This window comes from Cavia porcellus, unplaced genomic scaffold (genome assembly GCF_034190915.1).
Source record: "Cavia porcellus strain 051 isolate PalLab524CR breed Dunkin Hartley unplaced genomic scaffold, mCavPor4.1 scaffold_28, whole genome shotgun sequence".
NCBI classification, from domain to species: domain Eukaryota; kingdom Metazoa; phylum Chordata; class Mammalia; order Rodentia; family Caviidae; genus Cavia; species Cavia porcellus.
Window position 1 is genome coordinate 40,190,027 of NW_026947511.1, and position 24,760 is coordinate 40,214,786.

The window sequence follows — 24,760 nt, forward strand, 5'->3', positions numbered from 1 at the left end:
TCAATTTAAGTCTCTACAGATTGCGGAGCGGCAAAGTCACCTGACGGTCGTCTGGCGGCCTCTGTGGGCTGGGGGGCTTTCGCAGAGGCCCTTCTCCACAACTAAAAATTTCGCGATTATTTATCTTCCCACTATTTGAGCCCCAGTAAACAAACAGGGCTGCGGACGCCGGGGGTGCGCCAACGCGCTCACACAGCCAGCGGCTGGGCAGGCACCCAGGCATCCAGAAAAAGCCCCGCACCCCTAAACTGGCCCTACTCTTCCGCCTTGTCCAGCACCAGCGGAGACCCCCGGGTATCACGTGATCACCGGGGTTTGCGTGGGCGGCTCGACGGCCGCCATTTTGTGCGCTGGGGGCCGGAGCATGCGCAGCGCGGGTCGCGCGCCTCTATTCCCGCCCCTCCCCTCCCTAGCGCCGCTTCCGCGCCCCGCCCCGCGCTCTGGAGGGAGCAGAGGCGAAGCCTGGCGCGGGGAGCCCCGGAGGGCGGGGGTGTGTCGGCCGCGCGCTCACGCCTGGTAACTGCCAGCCGCGGCGCGCCGTCGCGCTCTAGTCCCGGGAGGTGCGCGGGGCTAAGAGGGCAGGGGGCGGGGGCGGCGGCGCGCGCACTCGGGCCCGAGTCGAAGCCGCCCCCTGTGGCCACAGCCGCCGGAGCCATGTACCGCAGCGGCCCCCGCGCCTCAGGCTCTTCGCACCGGCCTAAAGACTGTGGCGGGGGCGACCCGCGTCCCAGTCGCGGCCCCGGGTACTCGTCAGGCCCGGTCCGCCACGCCTCGCCGCCGCCGTCTTCCTGCGCCCCCGCGCTGCGGACCCCGGCGCGTCGGCCCCGCTCACCCCCCTCGCACCGCAGCCGCCGGGCCTCGCCGTCCCCGCCCCGCAGCCGCCGCAGCTCCCCGTCCCCTCCGCGGAGCCGCCGACTCTTTCCGCCGGGCCCAGGCGGCTTCCGAGGCAGCAGTCGCGGCGAACCCCGCGCCGATTTCTCCCGGGACAGCCGCGGGAACCACGCCGGTGACAGCGGCAGCCGGGTAATGCCACCCCGCCCGGGAGGGACCTCGCGCACCGCACAAAGCCGGCCTCGGTCCCAGGCCGCGTTGGCGGTGCGGGAAAGTTTGCGGGGCCGGGGCCACACGCGAGCCCGCCACTCCCGAAAGGGGGCGCTTGCGCCGCCCCGGCTCGAGGTAGCCGCTGTCAGGGTCTGGGGAGGGGACCTGGGGACACCACACATGTTAATGGTGACGCGTTGCCACGGTCACTATCGGCAGGCCGGGCGCCGTGCGACCCCAGCCGAGGAGGTGCTGCAGTTGGCACCTTCATGCACGGCTGAGGACCTGGTCCAGGAAGACCGAGTGACCTGGCCGAAGTGACACCGCCGACAAGTGGCAGAGCTGTGATTCAGTCCCGTCTGACCAGTCCCGCAGCCCACTCAGCACCGTTAGGTTCACTGCTAGCGGCAAAGCGGGAGGTTAGAAGTGACTTTTGGGACTGGGGTTCAGCTTGGGATATAGGGCTTGGCTGAGCTGTAGGTTCCTGGATCCCGTCCCCAGCACAGGGAAAGAAGGGAAAGATGTGACATCGACTTCCCAGGTATTCAGAGCTCAGCGCAACCTCACAGGACTGGTGTTTGGGACTTTGTGTCTATTTTCACTTCAGCAGTCTTTTTTTTTTTTTTTTTTTTTTAAACCCAGTGGCAAAAATGTCTGTGCTCTTGAGGAGCTCGTTTAACGATATTCAAGTCTTGTGTGTCCTTTTGTCACAGGCCGATTGACTTGTTACTATTAAGATTTTTAAAGCAGCCAGTCACTGCAGTGGGAGCAAGAATATTTGTTTTCGGAAACCTCCCGTTTTCTATTCCAGCGTTCTTTATTTACCCCAGTCTTCTCGGGCTCAATAAATGATACCATCATAAATAGTGCTACCTCTTGTTCAAGTCAGAAACTGTCCCCTCTTGTTCAAGTCTCATGTCCCCTCTTCCCACTTCTAACAAGTCAGACCTCTCATAGGTGTAACTGGTTAGCTATACATTGCCCAAGCTATACTCACGCTATCATTTTGGTCCAAACTCATTTCTTTGCTCTCAGGATGGTTGCACGTGGCTCCTTTCCATCCTGCTTTTGCTACTCTTTAGTTTATTCTGTATACAGTAATCAGAATGGTTTTTTCAATTTTTTTTTTTGTTTTTTTCCTTTTTATCGGTACCGGGGATCGAACTCACGACTGCCTGCTTGCAAGGCAGGCGCTTATGCCGCTGAGCTAAATCCCCAGCCCATCAGAATGGTTTTTAAAGCTCTCATTTTATAGGCTTGCAAAGTGTTTATTGAGTATCTGCCATGTATTTGGCGTAAGAGTGAACAAACCAAAGAATTGTCCTCATGCAGTTTAAAGTCTTAGCAGGGTAGGTTGGACAGTAAGATGGAGAGGTTAGAAATGTTATAGTGTGTTAAGTGTCACTAGGTAATAAGGACAAAATAAAGCAGAGAAAGGAAGGAGTTAAGGTTTTTAGGTTGGGATAGCTAGAGAAGGTCTTCTGAGAAGTTGATTTGAATAAATACTGGAAGGAATAGAGGGAGTGGGCAGTACAAACATTTGGAGGGAAAATGTCAGATCACACTCTTACTTAAAATCCTTCTGTAGCTCTTATCATAACATAAAATAAAAATTTCCTAATTGTAAGCTGGGCATGGTGACACTCAGGCACTCCCTGGCACTGAGGGAAACTGAGGCAGAAGGATCACCAAGTTTGTTAGCAAGATGCTGTCAAGGAAACATAAAAAGGCCTGTGACTGTAGCTCAGTGATAGAGCTCAGTCCATTTGTTCCTGTGTACCAACTGTGGTTTCTGTCTTCTGTCACTTTGCTGTAGCCATACAAGACTTTTGTTACCTAGAACAAACACATCAAGCTCATTACCCAGGTGGTTTTCCCCATTGCCTGAAACACCCTTTTTTTTTGTTTTGTTTCCAAGGATTGAACTCAGGACTTTATGCTTGCCAGGCAGGCACTTGTGCCACTGAACTAAATCCCTGGTCACCTTTTGTTTGCAAGGCTGACATATCATTTTGTCTCCCAGATTAAATGATGCCACCTCAGAGAAGCTTCTAACCATTGTCATTTTCCCCAGTCTTTCCTGGTGCCGTGTTTTAATGACTCTGTAGCACTTACTATGATGAGAAGCACTTAAACAAACCTGTTTTTGGCTTGCCTCCTTCATTAAAAGTGGGTAGGTTCTGAGAGCATGGATTTTATTCATGTCTCTGTTTCCATACCCAGTAAAAATAAGATGTTACTGGAAAGATTACAGGTATGTGCTTTTATTGCTAAGGAAATGATAATTTTTAAAAATGCTTTATTTGGAGGGTAGTTTCTTACAAATATTCTATTTCTTGTTGAAACATTGCATAGTAAATAGGGAGAACGTGTTTGGCTATAGAGATGTGTTGACCATATTGACACTTTACTTTTGTAGAGACACTCTCCTGGTCTGCATTCTGACTCTTCTATGGATCAGAGCTTAAGGATCACTGTTGGCAATGACCATTTTTGTGTTAGCACACCAGAACGGCGAAGGCTTAATGATCGGCTGGGGTCACCAGTAGATAATCTGGAGGAGGTGGACAGGTAGGTTTCTGCTATGTCAGGCCAACTATTCCTTCCTAAAAGTCAGAAATGTTGCTGTTTTCTGAATGATATCTTTGAGCAGATTTTTTTTTTTTTATGGTTACTGGGAATCAGACTCAGGACCTCACGTTTGCCAGGGAGGCAATGTACCACTGAACAATATCTCCAGTCCTATAAATGATGTCTTTGAAAGGACAATGCCAACACTGAGATTATTTCCTACATATCCCTGGGTCCAGCACAGAATATAACATTTCTAAGAGGAGAATGTATTGAAGTAGACTCTGTTTCTGAAAGAATAATAAAAAGGAAAAGACTTTTTAAAAAGTTTATCTTGCTGGGGATATAGCTCAGCAGCACAGCACCTGCCTGGAAAGCATGAGGTCCTGAGTTTGATTCCTGGGGCCCCTCCCCCCAAAAAACTCATCTTGGTATGTTTAGAAACAGGGCTGTGAAGGACTGTAATCAAAGTCCTCAAAGCAAAAAAAATTGAAATAACATTGATTCTCCAATATTGGAACTATGAGGGATCCCTTATGCAAAGAAATTTGGGGATTTTTTTGTGTGTGTGAGAATGATACCAAACCCAGGTGTGTTCTGCCACTGGGCTACATCAGCTCGCTCTTTTTTTTGTTGTTTTGTTTTGGTTCCGGGGATCCAACTCATGACCTTATGCTTGCTGGGCAGGCATTTCCTCTGAGCTAAATCTCCTACATCAGCCCTTTTTATTTTTTGTTTTGCAATAGGGTCTTGCTAAACTGTCTAGGCTGACCTTGAACTTGTGATCCTTCTGTTCCAGTCTCTCAAGCTGCTAGCGTGTGCTAGTATACCTGACCGTAGGAAAGATTTTAAAAAGTTTTCCTAAAGTTTGTGCAGATCACCTTTAAGTGAAATAAATTGGACACACATGTAAATACTGCGTTGTTTCTCTAACATGAGAAACCAGAAGTGTAAATAAGGACCAAAATATATAATAGGTATTGTGAAATAGGAAGAAAATGTTCAAATGGGGAGGGGAACAAAAGGGTGGCAGGAAAGAAGGAAAAAATAAAAAAAAAATGAGAAAAGGAAAACGTGAAAACAAAGCTTTTGTAAATGAGGAGGAGTGGTTCAAGGGAGGGTTGGAGAATGGGATAAAAAAGAACCAAGTTATATCATGTACTGGTACAAATTCTCTATGATGAATGTAATCATTATGTATATCTAAAATGTACCAATAAAAAATCTGATTAAAAAGTTTGTACAGATCAAATTATTGATTCAGGTTTAGATAATGTCTGATAATACATATGTATATTAAACATATAAGCAATGATGAAAATCTTTAAAAATGTTTAAGTTCAATTATTTACAACTGTTGAATGGTAGTTGACAAATAGACTACCAGATGGACTCCACAGCATGGAATATAGACTTCAGGTATTAGGAAGTTGACTATATGGGAAGTAAATAATCTCATTAGATGTTTTTTACCTCAAAAAGTCAAGATAAGGATCAGAGAGCTGGACTTAAACAGTGTTTGTTATGGTCTCTGCTTGCACATTGAGAGTTTCCACAAATGATTAGCCATAGCAAAGATCAAAGAAATGATCTTTCATACCAAGACTATCTGTACAGGGGTGTGCAGAGCATAGGTGGGTAGGTGGTAATAGCTCAGAAGGAAGTCTGAGGACAGTGCTACGTCTAGTAATACTCACTTAAAGCTCCACGGGCTGTGCACGTGGTGAAGCAAGGCAGGACAGACTTGTGTCCTAGAGTACTACGGCTTCTGAGGACAGGGCTTCAAGGCATATGACCATATTCGGGAGGCAATGGTTCTTGCCTTTCCGTTCTTGCCTTCTATTTTGGAGATGACTGAGTAGGCAGTCTGGGTAGGTGATGCATGGAGTGTGATTCCTTTCCTTTTCTTGCTGAGGTTTTGAGAGATCTTCAGCATTTCCCTATGTGTTAAGCCTAAGATGTCACCTCCCCTCCACATGCATTTTGTCATGAGCTTTGAATAATTGATTGCCTTTAAGTTATAAAAATTTGGGGCTGGGCATTTAGCTCAGCGGCATAAGCGCCTGCCTTGCAAGCAGGCCGTTGTGAGTTCAATCCCCGGTACCAATAAAAAGGAAAAAGACCAAAAAAAAAGTTATAAAAATTTAGGACTGTAATTAATCATTATTTTAGAAGCATGTGTTTCGAGAGACATGTTTCAGAGAAAGTGAGGTTACCGTTTTCTAAATGGGTATTACATGGCCATTCTCTTCTGCCACCTCCACATTTGTGTTCCTTTGCGCTTTCTCAGTATGATTTGTGGGGCTAGTTACTGTCTACCAGTACCAGGCCATGGCATCATTGGCATATTCAGGATGTCTCTTGACAGTCAGTCTCATCTTCCACCAATTAAAAAGGCCACGTCCAGACTTTATAGATGGGTATTTTCTTTTTCATGAGACCTGAATACAGTGAACCCCTGAAATTCATAGGGGCTACGTTCGTATAGCATCCACGAATTGTGAAAAACTGCAAATTTCAGATATGGTCAAAAAATGCCTATAAATGCCTATTTTTATAGTTTAAGCCCTAAATATGGTATGTCTCCCACAGTTATGTAATTTAATAAAATACTGTATTAATAAAGCCTTAGAAGATACAGGATGTTTTGGCAGCATCTTAGGTATTTTAGGGCTTTAAGAAGAGCAAAACTGAGAACCTTGGTAGCTACATGTGGTACAGCAGCCTATTAAGATGTGGAATGCTGGTGCAACTGCCTGAGATGGGCAGCAGCCAGTCACTGAATAACACTCTTGGATTGGCTACTTTCAAATCTCCTGCTAAAACAACAATTGCAGAGGATATTTGTGGTTTCCATGAAATTGCAGGGTTTCTAAGAACAGTTATTAGTTAGGGTCTAAAGAGCCTAGGAACGTGAAACTACTGAGGCCACAAATTCTTAACCGTGACTTTGTAGGGATAGAATATATTCTTTTTCTTCTTACTGAATCTGTGAAGTTTATTTTATCAAGTTGAATGGCTGCCAAGCTAACAGGGTTGTTAGTATTCTTTCTTTAGTAGTCCTTTAGCTGAGTATAACTTGTTAAAAAAGAGAGTATTAACAGTTTGTATGAAAAATTCTTAGAGACTTGTGTTTTTCAAAACCAGTAGATATGAAGTCAATTTCTCCTGTTCATCAGAATATCTGTACACTAAACATTCCATTCATGAAATTATTATCACCTAACTTCTCCTGGCCCTCATAGAGTTTGATGAAATAGGATATATTTTCCCTTGATTTACTTAGGGAGAAGATACAACCAGACAACTTTATTGGAGCATTTTGAGGACTTACAGAAAAAAATAGAGAATTTGGACTCTGAAGGACTTTTTTTTAACATGCTGGGGATTGAACCGAGGGCTTTAGGCAAGTGCTGTATCACTTGAACTACACCTAGCTGTAAAGGGCCTTTTTAAAGACGTGTATTTTAAACTACTTTATTGAGATATAATTAACATGTCATATAATTTACTCTCTTAAAATGTATAGTTAAGCAGCTTTTAGTATAGTCAGTGTCATGCATCCACCAATGCAGTCAATTTTATAATACTTTTGTTATGCCATAAAGCAACCTGGCACTTTTAGCCATTATTCACCCTAGTCCTAGCTCTGATCTACTTTTTCTCTTTATAGATTTGCCTATTTGACATTTTCATATAAATACAATCCTATGTTACATTGTTCTTTGGAATGGCTTCTTTCATTTAACATAATGTTTTTAAGGTTTATTTATGTGGATAGCACTTTTTGGGGAGGTGGGTAGCAGGGATTGAACTCATGACCTCGCGCTTGCCAGGCAGGCGCTTGTGCTGCTGAGCTAACTCCCTGGCTGATAGCACTCTTTTTTTATATAACTTTTTTTTTTTTGTATTTTTACCAGTACCAGGGATCGAACTCACGACCACACGCTTGCAAGGCAGGTGCCTATGCCGCTGAGCTAAATCCCCAGCCCCAATAGCACTCTTTTTAATAGCCAATAATATTTCAAAATAACGACATTTTGCATATTTATCAGTAGTGAATAGATGTACAGAATTGTATTATTTTAACTTTTCTGCTATTATAAATAATGCTGCTAAACTGGGCATGGTGACTTATGTCTGTAGTCCCAACACTTGCTGAGGCAAGAAGGTCACTGTGGCCTCTATAGGTCAGCCTGGGCTACATAGTGAACTCAAGGACAGCTTGTACTACATAGTGAGACCTTGTCTCAAAAAAATGAATAAGTGCTGTTGTGAACATTAGTGTATAAGCTTTATGTGGACTTAATGTACTTTTTTTCCTTGGTAGTAATGAGGATTAAACGCTGAGCCTTGTGCATGGTAGGCAGGTGTTCTCTTGCTGAGCTATACTCCCAGCCCTGTGTTTTTCAACATGGTTAATAGAAATTGATAAAAAAAAAAATAGTACAGTGAACCCTCTTGTAGCTGTTACCTAAGCTTAACAGTTTTTAAAAGAGACTTGATTTTTATTTATTTATTTATTTATTTTTTGTCTTTTTCCTTTTTATCGGTACTGGGGATCGAACTCACGACTGCCTGCTTGCAAGGCTGGTGCTTATGCCGCTGAGCTAAATCTCCAGCCCCAAGAGACTTGATTTTAGAAAACAATTGGATTTACTTTAGGCTTCTAGAGAGGGTCCATCACTGAACTTCTTAGTCTACAAGAGATGTAGTACTTCCTAGGGCTCGCTTTCATTGCAACTAGTTTTTTCTCTTAATACTTAGTCCTGTGGAAAGAGAACCTGGGCTTTTAATAAGCAGCCTGATTTGTGACTGTATTTATATGATAGCTTTCAAAAACTATTTATATGCCTCCTTTAATTGTATGTCTCCTTTTGCTGGAGTTTCCACATCTGGACGGAGGCTTCCTGAGAGCCATCTTATTCTGAGCTTCTTGACATTTAGTGCTGGGTTAGAGCATGGACTGGTATTCTACATAATAGTGTTAGTGTGGAACTGACCATAAAAGCATGAACTTGGCACTACCCATGTAGTTCATTTTTATGTGGCTGATGATATTTTAGTGGTGAAGTGACTCGATTCATGGCCTTCCTCCCCGGAAGTAGATACAGACATGACTGAGACCTACAAAATAAAAATTATTTTCCTGTTATGTTTGATTTAAGAGATCATCCTTGATACATTCTCATTCCTTCCTATTTCATACTATATTGAGACCTCAAAATTCACTGGATTCCAATTTGGATTTCTACAGGCAGCATTCTTTTCGTGAAGGTGAGAAAGTTTAACCTTGATAGCCTTTCATAAAGTAATTTATAGCTGTTGCCCAACTCTGTAGCGTTGAACAAAGGCAACACTGGTGGATAAGAAAAGGCAATTTCTTGCTCTTCTGCTAAGGTAGTCTCAGAGGTAAGAAAACAACTGTTTACCCCCCCGCCAAAAAAAAATCACTTCCAGAAACACATGTGCATGCATGCAGAATAGCTACTAGAAATATGGCAGGGGTGGGGATTTAGCTCAGCCACATAAGCACCTGCCTGGCAAGTGTGAGGTCATGAGTTCGATCCCCAGTACCAAAAAAAAAAAAAAAAAAGTAATATTATGCCAATAATTACCACCATTTACATAGTAATTCACTTGAACATGAGTAACATGGAATAATTTCTATTTCATTCGGGTTATTTAAAAGTTAACATGCTTAAAGTAGTAGTAGAAGATCTTTATATCTGTGATTTAAATTTCTTTTTTGGCCATAGAAGCTCTGTGGCCACAGAGTCCAAAAAAGATTAGATCAATGTATATGGTGCAGAGCTCTGGGCTGCAAGGACAGTTGTCTTATCCTGTAGTATTTTCCTTCATGTCACAGAGATCTGAAACTTTTACATTTTGATGAAATAAAAACATGGCCAAACTATCACCTCTGTATGGGTCAGAATTTAGCAGAGTACTTGTGGATATCTAGGTAAGGTAGGAAAAAGGAAAAAAACAACCAGGTAATTCTATGGTTTTTTTAATTCCCTCATCGTACCCACTTTTCCCAAGTAAAATAGCATATTGAACTTTTAACATGTAGACATCATGAAGTTGGGGTTAGTGTGATATAAGTGCAGTGGAAGGCCCAGAAACTTCTGCTTCTGTTTTCCGAGCACCTTTTTCCTTTAGAGAACTTCTAAACATCTTTGAGAATCTCTGGAATAAAGCTTAAAAATTATTGTTCTGGACTGATGTTCTTACACTTTGAATCTGGAGGACAGATGCTGTCCTGGAGGTCTTGTTAAAATGCAGCTCAGGCTATTGTGGGCAGAACCTAAGGATTTATGTTACTAGTAAGTTCCCAGTTAATGCCCATGCTGCTGGTCGAGATCACTCTTTTGGTAGCAAAGCACTAGAATTTAGTTATTCTGGAGTTGTGTAAACCTGAGACTCCTTATAGTCTGTTAATTTTCACATTTCTGAAATCATAAAGTGATACTCTGCATTCCTAGTCTAATCAAAGAAATTAGCATAAGAGCTCCATCTACTGTATTGGTAAGATCACCCCCTGGTTAGAGGCTACGACTGCTTGTGCCCCTGAGAAAAGGGAGGGGAAATGTTTCATGTATTGCATAAATCTGTTCTTAGATTCCATGATTGTTATCTTTTGTCCATGATTGTTATCTTTTAAACATTCTGTAGTTCACTAGCCAAATATCAGTCTCAGCCTTCTCTGGTTTCTTGTCTCTTTTCTCAGGGATGACCTGATTGATGATTCTGTCTTCACTCGACATTCCCAGTGCTCTCGGGGTCTCGAACGATATATTTCCCGGGAGGAGGAACCTCTTAGTCCCTTCTTGGGACAACTTGATGAGGACTACAGAACAAGAGAAACTTTCCTGCGTCGATCTGATTATAGTCCCCATGTTGGTTGTCATGATGAGCTGTTTCGGGGAACGGAACGGAATAGAGACAAACTAAAAAACTCCTACTCTATACGATCTGAAGAAAGGAGTCGAGAGGCCAAAAGGCCCCGTTATGATGATACAGAGAAAATACACAGCATGGGAGGGGATCACTCAGCTTTTACATCAGGGACTCGAAACTATCGGCAGCGTAGACGAAGCCCAAGTCCTAGGTTTCTAGACCCTGAGTTTCGAGAGCTGGACCTTGCCAGGAGAAAGCGAGAGGAAGAGGAACGAAATAGAAGCTTGAGTCAGGAGCTGATGGGAGAAGATGATGGTGACAATAGCTGTTCCATTCCTGGATTATCAGGTGCCCTGACAGCTTCAGAGCCTGGATATTCTTTGCATCGGCCTGAAGAAGTATCTGTGATGCCCAAGAAATCCATTCTGAAGAAGCGGGTTGAGGTGGACATGGAGCCTTCTGTGCAGGTGTCCGTTACATATTTTCTAGGGTCTCTTACTAGTCCCCCTGGTGTCTTAAACCCTTGTTACTTTCCTGGGTGCTGTATTCCTAATGGTATCTTTGTAATATTTGCTTAGCTAGTGTTGTATAAGTACACCTTATAGGAGTCTCCAGGTGAAACAATAGGTCTTATAATGGATTGGTAGAGGGCTTCCATTGTGATATTTTCAGGCTTTCTTAGGAGATACTATGGTAACTATCCTCTGTAAGTTTTTTCCTTATGGTAGGTAGTCTTGGAATCTTTGGATTTTTTGGAAATGAAACTTAAAGGACAAAAGGAGGAGGTGATCTGAATTTCTTCTTGTCTTTTTAGAGAAAAGACAAATGTGTAAGTTGTAGGATACTAGACCAAAAACCAAGTGATTGTGATTTCGGACCCACTGCTGCCATTAACTTGCTGCATGATTTTTAGATAAGTCACTTCATCATTCTGAGCCGTGCTTTTTTTCCTGTTTTATGAAAAGATGGTCAGGCAAGACCACTAGTCTAGCTAAAGGCTTCCAAAGAAATCCTTGGGGGTACTTACAGAAGCGAGTGGTGACTGTTAAAATTCCAGAGTTACCATTGACACTTCAAAGCAGCACCACTTATATGTTTCTTTCTTTTGGGGGTCCACATAAATGAAAATAAGCTATAGGGTCTCCAAAATCCTTTGAAATCAAGTTCTTTGAGAAAGGCTTTTAAACAGGTGAAAGTGGGAATTCCATGCAGTCTGCCTCATTTTCTTGTTGGAGTAGGGACATCTGGAGAAATGGGGACCCATATCTCAAACTTGGCTAAGGTCACTCTCATTTTATCTAGATTTATATTTCCCCTATTGATTCTGAAAGAACACGCTTTTAAAGTATTTATGTCAGCTACTAATATCCTGAGATTCTGCTTAGGGCTAAATCAGTTGTGTTTGTCTTTGCAGCTTGGCAGTTTTTCCAGCAGCACCAGCACTAGCCAGGATCACCCTGGGTACTCTGGGCACTCATCTCTTCCATTAAGTGGTGCTATTGCAGCTTTTGCCCCAGAGATTGAAGACAAGGAGACAACAGTGGAGACTACCCTGAAGGAACCTCAAGGCAACCTATACCAATGGGGTCCCCTTCCTGGGGTGCCCAAAGACAATAGTCCTCTCAGCGAAAAATTTGGAAGCTTTCTGTGCCACAAGGAAAAAATGGATTTGAAGACTGAGGGACACACAGACTTCTTACTGCCCCATGAGAGAGCTAGCCAGGATGGAAGTGGGTTTTCCCGCATCCTCAGCATGTTGGCAGATTCTACCAGCACACAAGAGAAAAGATGCCGAAGCTTCCCTGACATCGAGGATGAGGAGAAATTTCTCTATGGGGATGAAGAAGAGGACTTTAAGGCGGAGTCTCCACCAAAGCCCACTGGGGGCTCTGAGAGTGAAGTTATAAGACAGAAAACAATTTCCCTCCCCTCTTCATCTCCAGCTATAAAGCTAGAATCCCTAGAAGAGACCAATCCCGAATATGCCAAGATTCATGACTTGTTGAAGACCATAGGGCTGGATATCGGAGTAGCAGAGATTAGTCAACTGGCTGTGCGAACTCAGGAGCGACTTCATGGCAAGAAGCCATCATCACGCTCTACAACTGACCGGCGTTCCTCTGTTGACCGACACTTTTCAGTGGACCGTTGTTCTTCTGTTGACCACCATTTCTCAGTTGATCAATGCTCCTCAGATCCCCATAGACTGGATGACAGGGAGGCACACCACGGCAATGCACAATCCCCAGAAGTGTCCCATCCACACCAAGCTTCCTCAGTAGATCCTTACCTACTCAGAAAACACAGCCCTCCCTTCTTAAAATCTGACCATCCAGTGGGTCATATTTCAGAACCCAAAGTGATTGGCAGTGGGTTTCAGTCAGCTGTTTCAGTCAGGTGTGTGTTGCCCTCTGCATCCTCTACCCCAATTAGGCTTCCCCACTCTGCTTCATTGTCTCAGTTTCATGTGCCACAGCCTTCTCAGTTTGCTGCAGCTCGGATACCTCCAAACTATCAGGGACCAGCCATCCCTGCTGTCTCCTTTGATGCCTATCGGTCCTACATGGCCTATGCAGCTGCAAGATGGCCCTTGTACCCTGCATCTCAGCCAGCAACCCCCCTTCTACCTGAGTTACATAGAATAATGCCACTAACCAAACAAGCTTCTCGGAGCCGTCCCAACCTCCGTGTGATCCCTACTGTGACTTCTGACAAGCCCAAACAAGAGGAGTCGGTGCCAGACTCAGTTCCTGCTGTCCAAGTGCCTGTCCAGGTGTCCATCCCACCTCTCATAAGATATAACCCAGAGAAGATCTCTGATGAGAAGAATCGGGCCTCCCAGAAGCAGAAGGTGGATATTTACTTTGGGGATCTTATGTCTGAGGTTTTGTTTTTTCTTTTTTTTTTTTTTTTTTGGTGCTGGGGATCGAACTCACAACCTCTTACTTGCAAGGCAGGTGCTTATGCCATTGAGCTAAATCCCCCGCCCCTATGTGTGGGGTCGTTTTTTGAGTTTTTTAACAGAAATTTATCTTTTAGAGGGGGCTGAATATCCTTTGGAGGTTGCAGTCATCAGCCTAAGTACATAATGTAAACAGCCCCTTAATCTTCTCATGTATTTTGTTTGTACAACTAAACAAAGTCTGGCCATAAGTGTCTATTCTGATTGCTAGACTTTTCAATATTTATTTCTTGATCCAATATTTATTTCTCGATTGATAGCCTTAGAGAACACTGAGGGCAGGAGAGAAAAGCCTTAAAGGATCCCATAGTCTCATTTTTTTTCAAGATTAAAAAAAGAGATAAATCCTTGGAAGGCAAAAAATACTTTCTTTAATTTTCTATTATACTTAGATACCCTGAACTTCAGGCTTTAGTTTATTGAAGTGTTTGATGAAAAGAGGTGAATAGATTTTAAAAAAGGCAAAACTTAAAGACTTTAGAAGGTCTCGAATACTAAACACTTTCTCATTTCTTTTCCTCTAAGAGACTAGCACTTCAGTCAGGGCTGATACATAGATTTATTTTCATTGGCCTATCAGACAAGTCATATTTTTTTTCTGTTAGGTGATACTTATATAGTTTAAAGATTATGAGCTTTAGGGTAGATACACCTGTATTTTAAATCTCAGTGTGGTAACTACATCAGCTCAGTTTCTTACTATAATACAAAGAAAATGTGAGGAGTAAATAACATGAAATATGTAATATGACCAGTTCTCCTCATCCATGACACAGCTTCCTTCTCCATGGCTCCCTTTGGCTCAGAAGAGTGTTCAATAGTTACTGTCAGTGACTTTAGGTGATTGATTGCTATATCTTTCTGGGCAGTATAGTTCTAAAAAAATGGATAATTCTATTCTGTAATCTGGATCAGAATGAAATATTTTGACTACAAAATTAGTGCCTCATGCACCTTGAAACCATACTTTTTTTTTTTAATTGGTGCCGGGGATCAAACTCATGACCGTGCGCTTGCAAGGCAGGTGTTTATGCCACTGAACTAAGACCCCAGCAGAAACCATACTCTTAAGTGAAATAAACAAGACACATGTTCAAATATTGCATGGTTTCATGGTAAGAAATGGAAAATGTAAAGACCAAAGTATAATAAATATTGTGGGAAAAAAAATCAGTGCCTCATTGTGTCAGCATGTGATCCCTTGGTTAAGATACCTAGCATGAGAGTTTCTGGAAGCGAGTAGTAGAAAAAGGATGTTAGATGCTGAAAGACTCACCGTTTTGTACTCTGCAGGTTATTGAAGAAAGGGAAAAACTGAAGAGTGATCAGGAAGCCCGTCAGAAGAAAATGTACTATCTCAGGACTGAGTTGGAGAGGCTACATAAACAACAAGGTATCAAACTCCTCCTTTGTGTGGCTGCCTTTTCTGTAGAGACTTGAGCAGAGGACATATTGGTACTGTCAGGTAGTTCAGTGACCTAAAGCCTTACTTTAAAAAAAAACAAGGGCCAGGGATTTAGCTCAGTGGCATAAGTGCCTGCTTGGCAAGTGCGAGGTTGTGAGTTTGATCCCCAGTACCACAAAAAAATAAAAATTTAAAATTTAAAAAACCCAAACAAACAATAGTTATGATGCAGAGTGGAGACTGTGGCTCAGCAATAGAGTCCTTACCTTCTATGCATGAGGCCAAGGCCAGGGGTTCAGTCCCTACTACCACAATAAAGCACTGTTCTCCTACATTATTAACATTTTATATGTATAAAAAAAGACATTTTACTATATTCACTCAATTTTTTATCTCAGTCTATGTGTATATGTTTTTTTTCCTGAACTCTTTGTAGTAGGTTGTAGATAATGGTCATTGTTTATCTCTAGGTACTTAAGTGTGTATTTCCTGTCAATAAAAAATATTCATAACACATGGTTCACTACTCAAAATTGGGACGTTCTCTGGGCACGGTGGTACATGCCTATAAACCCAGCACTTAGGAGGCTGAGGCATGAGGATCATTGCAAGTTCAAAATCGGCGTAGGCTACAAAATGAGCTCAAGGCCAGCCTGAGCTGCAAAGTGAAACCCTGTCTCAAAAAGACCAAAAGAAAAAAAGAAAGAAAAGAAAAACAGTGACATAATACTGTTATCTAGCCCATCAGTCTTACATGTTTTTTTACCAGGTATCTCAGTAATTTCTGTATGTGCGTGCATGCATGTGTGTGTGTTGCTGGGAATTTAGAGCCTTTGCACTGAGCTACATCACCGGTCATTTTTTTAGTTTTTGTTTTGAGTCTTGCTAAGTCTAAGTCACTAAGTTGCCCAGGCTGGCTTCAAACTCAGTCCTCCTACCTCAGCCTCCCAGAATGCTGCTATTACAGACATGTGCCACCATGCCCAGCTCCCAGTAATGATTGCAAACCTATTCATCACATTCAGTTGTGATTTTCTTTAGTCTTCTATCTTTTTTTTTTTTTTTTTTTGCGGTACTGGGGATTGAACTCATAACCTCATACTTGCCAGGCAGGCACTTAGGCCACTGACCTAAATCCCCAGCCCAAGTCTTCTTTTAATAATAACTCCTGAGTCTGTGTTTTATAACATTAACATTTTAGAAGAGGCCACTTGTTTTATAGCATGTCCATTAATTTTGGTTTGTCTGATGTTTCTTTATGATTAAATTTGGGTATTCACTTTTGGCAGGACTGTCCCAGAAGTGATGATAAGTTTATTCCATGTGTTGATTTATACCATTACTGGTGATGTTAACTTTGATCATTTGGGTATCTGCCAGGTTTCTCCACCATAAAGTTACTGTTATTCTTTTAAATTAATATTCTATAGGAGAGCTACTTTAAGGTTATGCAAACATTTAGTTACTCCTCAGACTGCCACCTACTAGTTAACATCCATTGATAATTCCTGCCCAAATCAGTTATGATTATTATTAATGATTTTCCAGTTTCACCATTCTTTCTACCTTTTTTAGTTGGCTTCTACCATAGGAGGAGCTTCCTAACCCCTACCCTTATTTGTGTACTCAATTATATCAGTGTGAATTCATAGATTCTTCACTCAGTAGTAGAGGGTTATAATCTTTCATCATCATGTATTTTCTTTTTTTTTCGTTTTTGTCGGTACCAGGGATCGAACTTACGCCTGCCTGCTTGCAAGGCAGGCACTTATGCCGCTGAGCTAAATCCCCAGCCCCTATCATGTATTTTCATACTCAGATTGTCTCAGATTTAGCTAGTGGGGCCCTCATGAGCTGGCTCTGTGTCTCTTTAGTAGCCCCTTACTGCCTTTTGAGCACATCCTTACTTTTTCCCCTAGGATGTTCTGTGGTGCCTTACTTTTTGTTCCAACTCATCATCTGTGCTTTTAGGAATTTATATACACAATGAAGAAGGACTGTTACAAGGTCTCTAAATACTGCAGCTTGTTCTTTTTGGAGGAAGCAGAAACTGGGAATTGAACTCATGACCTCACGCTTGCCAGACAGGCACTGTACCTGCAGATTGTTGACAGTATGAATTAACAGTAGAAGTACAATTGCTTCTTCTTTCTGGGTTTGATTTTCTTTTTTCTTTTTTCTTTTTTTTTTTTTTTTTTTTGGTCTTTTTGAGACAAGGTCTTGTTGTGCAGTTTAGGATGGCCTTGGACTCACTTTGTAGCCCAGGCTGATCTTGAGTTTGCAGTGATCTCCTGCCTCAGCCTCCCAACTGCTAGGATTACAGGAGTGCACCACCATGCCTAGTTTGGGTTTGAATTAAGGATAAGAAACTTGGGGCTGGGGATTTAGCTCAGTGGCATAAGCGCATGCCTTGCAAGTGTGTGGTTGTGAGTTCGATCCCTGGTACTGGTTTAAAAAAAAAAAAAAAAGGATAAGAAATGTGTTTATTTTGCAAAGATAAGTCTATGATGACCTGCAGTTTAAAACAGGAGATAACATTAGGTGAGCCTGAGGTAAAATCTAAAACTCTGTGGGAGCTGGTAGTGTTCTTAAATCAGATAAAATACGATTTTTAATGTTTTTTACCCTCAATAATTTTTGGCTCCCTCAAGAGAGAATAGCTACTATATTCATAATTACAGTATTTGTTAATCTTTTTAGGGGGCCATGCACCTAGATGTGCATATACCATTTAGGGAGTTGGTGAAACTCTGAAGCCTATTCAAACATCCTTCCCACTCACCCTACAGGAAGGATAATGTGATGACCTATCTTGCCCCTGTATTCAAGGTGGAAGGGGAGTTTCACTTGCTCCCAGAAACCTTTGTAGAAAATGATTTTATAACCATGAAGCTCTGAAATGAAAAATGACTCATTTTATTTCTCCCATTTTTGTTGCTGGCATTTGACTACTCAGGGGAGATGCTACGCAAGAAGCGAAGAGAGAAGGATGGTCACAAAGATCCACTTCTGGTGGAGATGAGTCGGCTGCAGGATAACATCGTGAAGGACATTGCAGAGCTACGGCAGGAAGCAGAAGAGGCAGAAAAGAAGCAATCTGAACTTGACAAAGTGGCTCAGATCTTGGGAATTAATATCTTCGATAAATCCCAGAAATCTTCAAATGACAGTAGAGAACCTACTGAGAAGCCTGGGAAAGCAGAAAAATCTAAGAGCCCTGAAAAAGAGTCAGCTTCCCCAACCTCTTCTAGCATTAAGGTAATAACTCAGATTATGTGTTTTTGCTATCCATGAACTCTTATAGAAACTTTGTAACATTTTCTTAGCTTCATTTTTCAAAATGTTCTCTTGTTAGAGTTCTTTTTTTCTTCTTTTTTTGGTTTTTGGTATTTTTTACTTTTATATTTTCTAGTGCAAGATGATAATTTGGGTCCTGAAGAATTCATTTTATATTTTCTGTTTATAATCCTTCAGTTCATTCACTTTTTATTAATATGTTTATAGTATATAATGTTTATATTCCTTGTGGGGAACTGGTACATGTACATAATACATCTTAATGCTTTTTATTATCCCCTTTCCCTTCCTTCCCTCTCTGCTCCACTCATCTTTTGATCCCGTTCCTTTTTTGGTGGGGTGTACATGTTTGCAGTTCAAAAGGTTTACATTTTCTTAAAGCATAGATGAAATCATGGTACTTTCCTTCAGAATTTTAGCAGTTTCCTGATGCTCACAAAATAGAATTGAAAACCCTTAGTATTCAAGGCCTTCCATGTGTTTGTTACATCAGATATTCCTTAACCTACTCCAGTTGAATATATACACAGCTTATACAGTGTATGCCATTTGGAGAGGTTCATATTTAGCACCCATGATTATGTGTACCACTGTTGCTAAAACCAGTGACTACATTTCAGTTCTCCAATCCACATCATTTAACACAGGGAAATACTTTCTTCTACAATGCTTTCTTTTATCTTCTGTCACACTTCTTTTCCTCTTAGGGCATTGGCGACTACAGCTTGGTCTCCTTTACTGCTCATCCATTTCTACATGATCTTTATTTGAGTTTGTCAGGGCTCATTGCTAGCCCCTCCATTTTTTTCCTACACCATTTCATTTAGTTCTGTGTGGAGATACTATGTGGCAGCTTCCAGTTTTATATTTGAGCTGAAATGATCATTATGAGTGTGTAACAGCCCACTCTTTGGTGTTACTCATCCTTTTTTTTTTTTTTTTTTTGCACTGGGGATCGAACTCATGACTTCATGCTTACCAGGCAAGCGCATGAGCCACTTAGCTAAATCCCCAGCCCTGGGGTTACCCATTCTTAGTGAATAGCACTGCTGTCTAACAGCCTGCCTGCTCACCTTCCTGTTTTCCTGCCTGCCTGCCCACCTGTCCGTTGCCTGCTTACCTGCTCACCTGCCCGTGTGCCTTTTTTCTTTCCTTCTTTCCTGTACCGGGGTTGAATCCAGGGACTCATGCATGCTCGACAAATACTCTACCACTGAACTGCATTCTTAGTTTTTACACAGGATTTCAATAAATTGCCCAGGCTGACCTCAAACTTAAGATTCTCTTGCCTAAGCCTCCCAAGTAGCTAGAATTGTAAGTCCACACCACCATCCAACAGTTTCATGCCAACAACTTCAAAAACATTCTTAGTACTTTCCTCTCCCTAACTGCCCTATACCCAATCAGTTACAAATTCTGTACTTCTCTCTTCAAAGCGAGTATCAATTGAATTTGCCTTATTATCTCCCATTTCTATTCACTTTACTTTTTGCTTGTACTGCAGCATTCTTAATCTTATCTTCACATACAGCCAGTGATTGTAATACTCTCTGACTTACCTGCCTCTTCAGTTTCATTGCATGCCTCTTCCTTCTTGATTACTGTAATTTATTTTTTTGGTACTGGGAATTGAACTCACAGCTTCACACTTGTCAAGCAGGCACTTATGCTGCTGAGACAAACCCATGACCTGATTACTGTGATTTCTTTATCGACCTTTTTTTCCCTCAACATGTATTCACTCTAATGCCTTTATATCTTGCCTTTCTTTACCACGCAACTCTTTTCTTTTTCTCTCTTCTAATGCATATTCTTCATATCACAGCTTAAATTACTTATACTGTCCTTCCTGATTCATCAGATTATTAAATTTGCTCATAATTCCTTATAATTTTTCTTTTTTGCATTTATGATAGTTATATAATTACATGTAATTACATGTTCTCCTGATTAGATTTTAACATTCAAGGGATCAGGACCTGCGTTTGTCATATTTTCCAATGGAGTCACCAATATATAGCTAAGTGCTTGGCACATAGTAATGAATAGTACTCACAAAATATTACACTATATCTTACACTGCTACCAACTTCACAGTGCTTATAGTCTTCCAGAACTGCAATATGCTGTTAAATCTCTCTAATTTTGCATTAATAAAGTCATGAATAATCTTTCTTGGAATCCTACTCATCTATTGAGGATCAACTTTATGAGTAATCCTTCTTACATGAAGAATTGTCAGAATTCTGCCCAGATATAGTCAGCCTTTCTTTAGCATTCCCATAATAAATTTCTTTTTTGTAAGATTTATTTCATTCTGTCTTAAAGACTATTCTTGTGTCTGTTTTGTCCACTAAGAAGAGATTTTTAAAGATAAAGAAGCGTAACTGATTGAATCTTTTTGCTTTCACATCATCCATTATGTCAGGCACATAGTTAGTGTTCAGTTGCTGTTGAGGAATAGGGAATAGGATATCCTGTGTATCCATTATCCAACCTCTTGATTTCTCTTTTTCTGGGAGAGTTCTCTTTCTCAGTCAGATAGACTCTAGTCTCTGTATACCTAGATCTGGAGTCCAAGACCTTTATTGGGAGGAAAGCTTAAAAATTCTGGGCCTTTTTAGTTGACTTATGAGTTGTGATGAAAATACACAGTGAATGTTTAAATATTTTTTAAAAAGAAGTACAATAAAACACATTGCCATTACCCCCTCCTCAGAATGCTTCCCCTCACTTCAAACACATTTAACTCATCATTCTTGCTATTTTCTGAAGCACTAATGAAGTCCTTCTGTGTCTTAATGAAATGTCATCAAAAGCTTCAAAAGATCAAAGCAGTGCTGCCGAATGCTACCAATGGAAAGATAGGCTCATAGAAACATGATGGTGTGTCATGTCTTTGTTACTTTGCTCTCGTTGCTGAGACAAAATACTTGATACCCAAGTTAAGGCTGGAAAAGTTTATTTAGCTCACAGTTTGTGGAAATTTCAGTCCATACTTGACTGGCCCCAAAGCAGAGTGCCACATGGCTGGTGGCAACAGTTCATAGCAAGGGAAAACAGCAAAAGCAACAAGAGCAAAAGAGAGGCACCCACAAGAGAAGTCTCTTTCTGTCCCTTATATTGTATATAGGCTACCTACCCTAGGGTGGGTGTAGCACTCATACCCATAATCCCAGAAATAGACAATGAATCAGTCACAAACTGTAGATTCAGCTATCTCTGAAAAGCACACCTTGATGACTGCATGAGGCTTTGGGAGGACATCCAGGCACAAACTGTAACTTGAACCTTGTTCAACATGTACCTTGTTCAACAAATCCAGCACCGTGTTACTTTGGGCTGTTCCCCAAAATCAAAATGACCATGAAAGTAAACATTTAAAATCAATTCAGGACTTCAAGGTAACCACAACAGTGCAGCTAGAGATGCTCAGGAAAGAGGACTTCCAGAGTTGTTGTATCAAGTGGTATGAATGATGAGATAAATGTTTGAAGTAAGAGGAGGTATTATGAGGGGAATTAATGGCAGTATGTCCTTTACTGTCATTTTGTTTTGTTTTGAGACAAGGTTTTCCTATGTAGTTCAGCCTTGCCTTGAACTCACTTTGTAGTCTAAGCTGACCTCAAACTTGTGATCCTCATGCCTCATCCTCCTGAGTGCTGGGATTGCAGGCATGTGTCATCAGGCCTAGCTACTGTCATCACTGTTAAAATTTAAACATTCACTATAGTTTTCAATTTTGTCTTTTATACAGTGAACTTCTACCTCTATGCCAAAAGCATGATAATATATCGTCCTAACATGCCAAGACTTTATATTTTCTGAAGTTACTAAAAGGATAGGTTAGAATTTAGTTTTCATCTCAGTAGTAAGGAATGTTGTGCCTGTGTACTTTCTTTGTTACATGTCCTTAGTTTTTCTTCTTTCTTTGCTTCTATCTCTTTTTTTTTTTTTTTTTTTTTTGGTGCTAGGAATTGAACCCAGGATGCATGCCAAGCAGATGCTGTACCACTGAACCATATCCTTAAACTTCTGCTTTTCTTTAAAATATGTAGTTTAGGGGCTGGGGATTTAGCTCAGCGGCATAAGCGTCTGCCTTGCAAGCAGGCAGTCGTGAGTTCGATCCCTGGTACCGATAAAAACGAAAAAGACCAAAAAAAAAAAAAAATGTAGTTAGGTTTGCTATTTTCTCTTTCTATTCAATTCACAAAAATATACACATATATATGCCCCTAACTCCATTTACTTAGAGAAAGCTGTTATATCTTGGTATATATTATTCCTTATATTATTCTTTTATTTATTAATTCATTTAACAAGTATTTATCGATCACTAAAAAAGTGTCAGAGACTAGTCTAGATAATGGAAAGTATAGCAGGAAATGGTATAGACTGTTTTCATGAAATAGGAGAAAACACAATAAATATATAAGTGCATATTAGGTAATGAAAAATGCCTAAAAGGAGCTAGGCATGGTGGCATATCTCTGTAATCCCAGCATTTGCGGGGCTGAGGCAAAAGGATCAGTGTGAGTTTACAGTCAGCCTGGGCTACCTAGGTCAACCTGAACTATACAGCAAAAGTCTAAAAAGAGGGTTATAAAGTGGTCAGAGAGTCTTTTGGATAAAGGATGTTTTCACATTCTATACCTCTTTACATATCTTTATTGTTTAATCATATGTGGTTTGTTACCTTTCTCAGTATATTATGAACAAATTTCCATGTCAATAAATACACTACTATAATTTTTTTCTTTTTTTTAGTACTGAGGATTGAACCCAGTGCTTCGTACATGCTAGGCAAGGGCTGTACCACTGAGATACATCTCCTTCGAGCCCTTTAATACTAACTTTTAATGACTTTCTTTTGTGGTTTTTTTTTTTTTCCCACATAAATAGCAAAATTTAGCTGACCAATCAATCATCTGTGCTTGACATAATAATTTCCTTAACTAAATGTGAAGGAACAGAATTTCTGGGTCAAAAGTATCCAGAATTTTTGAGGTCTGTAATATATATTCCTAGATTGCCTTCTAGAGGATGATGCCAACTTAATGTTCCCATCAGCAATGGAGGAACTTTCTAATTCTCTTCCAAGTATGATCTCTTTAGTGACTGTTAAGAAAAGTATATGTATTTTTTCCCTTTGCGGTTTCTTATCTTCACCCATTAGGCATTTTCCAGGTACCCAGTTTCCTTTTCTTGTATGCTGTAACTCTCCGTGCATACTGTTCTCTGTGTGACAGAATTATCTTTTTTTGTATCTTACCCCCTAACATTAACCACCACTACTCTCTGGTTTTCCATGGAGAATGCATGTGATATTTGAGTTCATGATCACCAATTTTCTTCATTTACTCTTAACTGGCCAATTAATTTTGCATTTTGATTTTTCTTTTTTAATTGCCATTATAATTTTAAAATTTAAGCATTGTATTTGGTTGCATAGGTAACACATTCAACATCTGCCCAAGGTTATACAGTGAAAAGACCCCTACCTAATCTGTTCTTTAGTTCCTCTCTCCAGAGGCACTCAGTGTTTTCATAAGCTTGAGTGATGTTCTAGAGCTAGTTAGGATATATAAGCAGTTATACTACCATTATGATTTACTCTCCATGATAGGAGAAAATTATGAGATCTAATTATTTTTGAAGTGTGGAGCCTTGGTTCGCCCCAGCTTATGTGACTTTTTAGGCATTGGAAATATGGCCCTATAACCATATACCTGTTATTATGGCCATTTTTTTGACAGAAATGTGGATTATCTTGAAATCTTTTGTAAGTGCAGGTTTTTCTCTTCTAGGAATTGAAAGTAAACCATGAGAAGTCCCGTGTTAAGAGCCCTAAACCTGCTGAAAGCCCCCAGCCACTTGCTAAGCAGTGTGATCAGCCTGTTACTGGTTATCAGTATTATGACGCTGGCAACCACTGGTGCAAAGATTGCAGTACCGTCTGTGGGACCATGTTTGACTTCTTCACTCACATGCACAGTGAGAAGCACACACAGGTAGGTATCTTGCTCTCTGTTGTTTCCACTGTCACCCTCATTACCTTCCAGCTTCTCTATACCCATCTGCATTATGAAATTGGAAAATGAGAGATTCTGAATCCGAAGAAATATTAATAAAGGAGACACTGTCCCTAGGACTCAGTCCAGGGGAGCTGCCTAGAACTAAACATCATGACAAGTGTAAGTGAGGCCTCTGTTTCTTGATTTCTTACATCTTTGGTTTTTTTGGTTTCATTTTATCTATTTCTAGTATTTGCTCTAACATATATTTACCTTTTCCACAGGTGATTTCCATTGGGCAAAGGGGTAGATAGATAAGGGGCTTCTGCTTCCCTGGTCTTATAAATGGGGGGACGAAAGAGAGAAAAGAACAATGGTCATTTAGTTTTTAGTACTGTTGTGTGAGCGCCTCTGCCTCTTGCATAGACACTGGATCCCTACCACAGACCTTGGGCTTCAAAGACCCAGAGTGAGGCCAAGCAAGATGCTGTAAAGCACACTGACAAGATAACTGTTTCTGCAAAAGGTACGTTTTTTTCCCTGCCTCCGTTATGATTTCCTTACATT

The 24,760-nt window shown here is 41.1% G+C and overlaps 1 protein-coding gene across 5 annotated transcripts in view; it reads left to right on the plus strand.

The window, feature by feature from the left end:
- The first annotated feature begins 422 nt into the window (after nt 1-422).
- Nucleotides 423-24,760, plus strand: part of Znf318 (zinc finger protein 318) — a 37,030-nt gene continuing 12,692 nt past the window's right edge. For 2 of the 5 annotated variants that reach the window (XM_063238824.1, XM_063238825.1), the window contains exons 1-8: nt 423-1,023; nt 3,461-3,612; nt 10,346-10,982; nt 11,930-13,366; nt 14,771-14,870; nt 17,839-18,140; nt 23,987-24,190; nt 24,620-24,719. In XM_063238824.1, coding sequence (XP_063094894.1) covers nt 655-1,023; nt 3,461-3,612; nt 10,346-10,982; nt 11,930-13,366; nt 14,771-14,870; nt 17,839-18,140; nt 23,987-24,190; nt 24,620-24,719 — 3,301 coding nt within the window. In that variant the 5' untranslated portion in view covers nt 423-654. Of the gene's footprint in view, nt 1,024-3,460; nt 3,613-10,345; nt 10,983-11,929; nt 13,367-14,770; nt 14,871-17,838; nt 18,141-23,986; nt 24,374-24,477; nt 24,720-24,760 lie in introns of those variants that run through there. The other 3 variants (XR_010044062.1, XM_063238823.1, XM_063238826.1) reach the window with 3 other exon arrangements.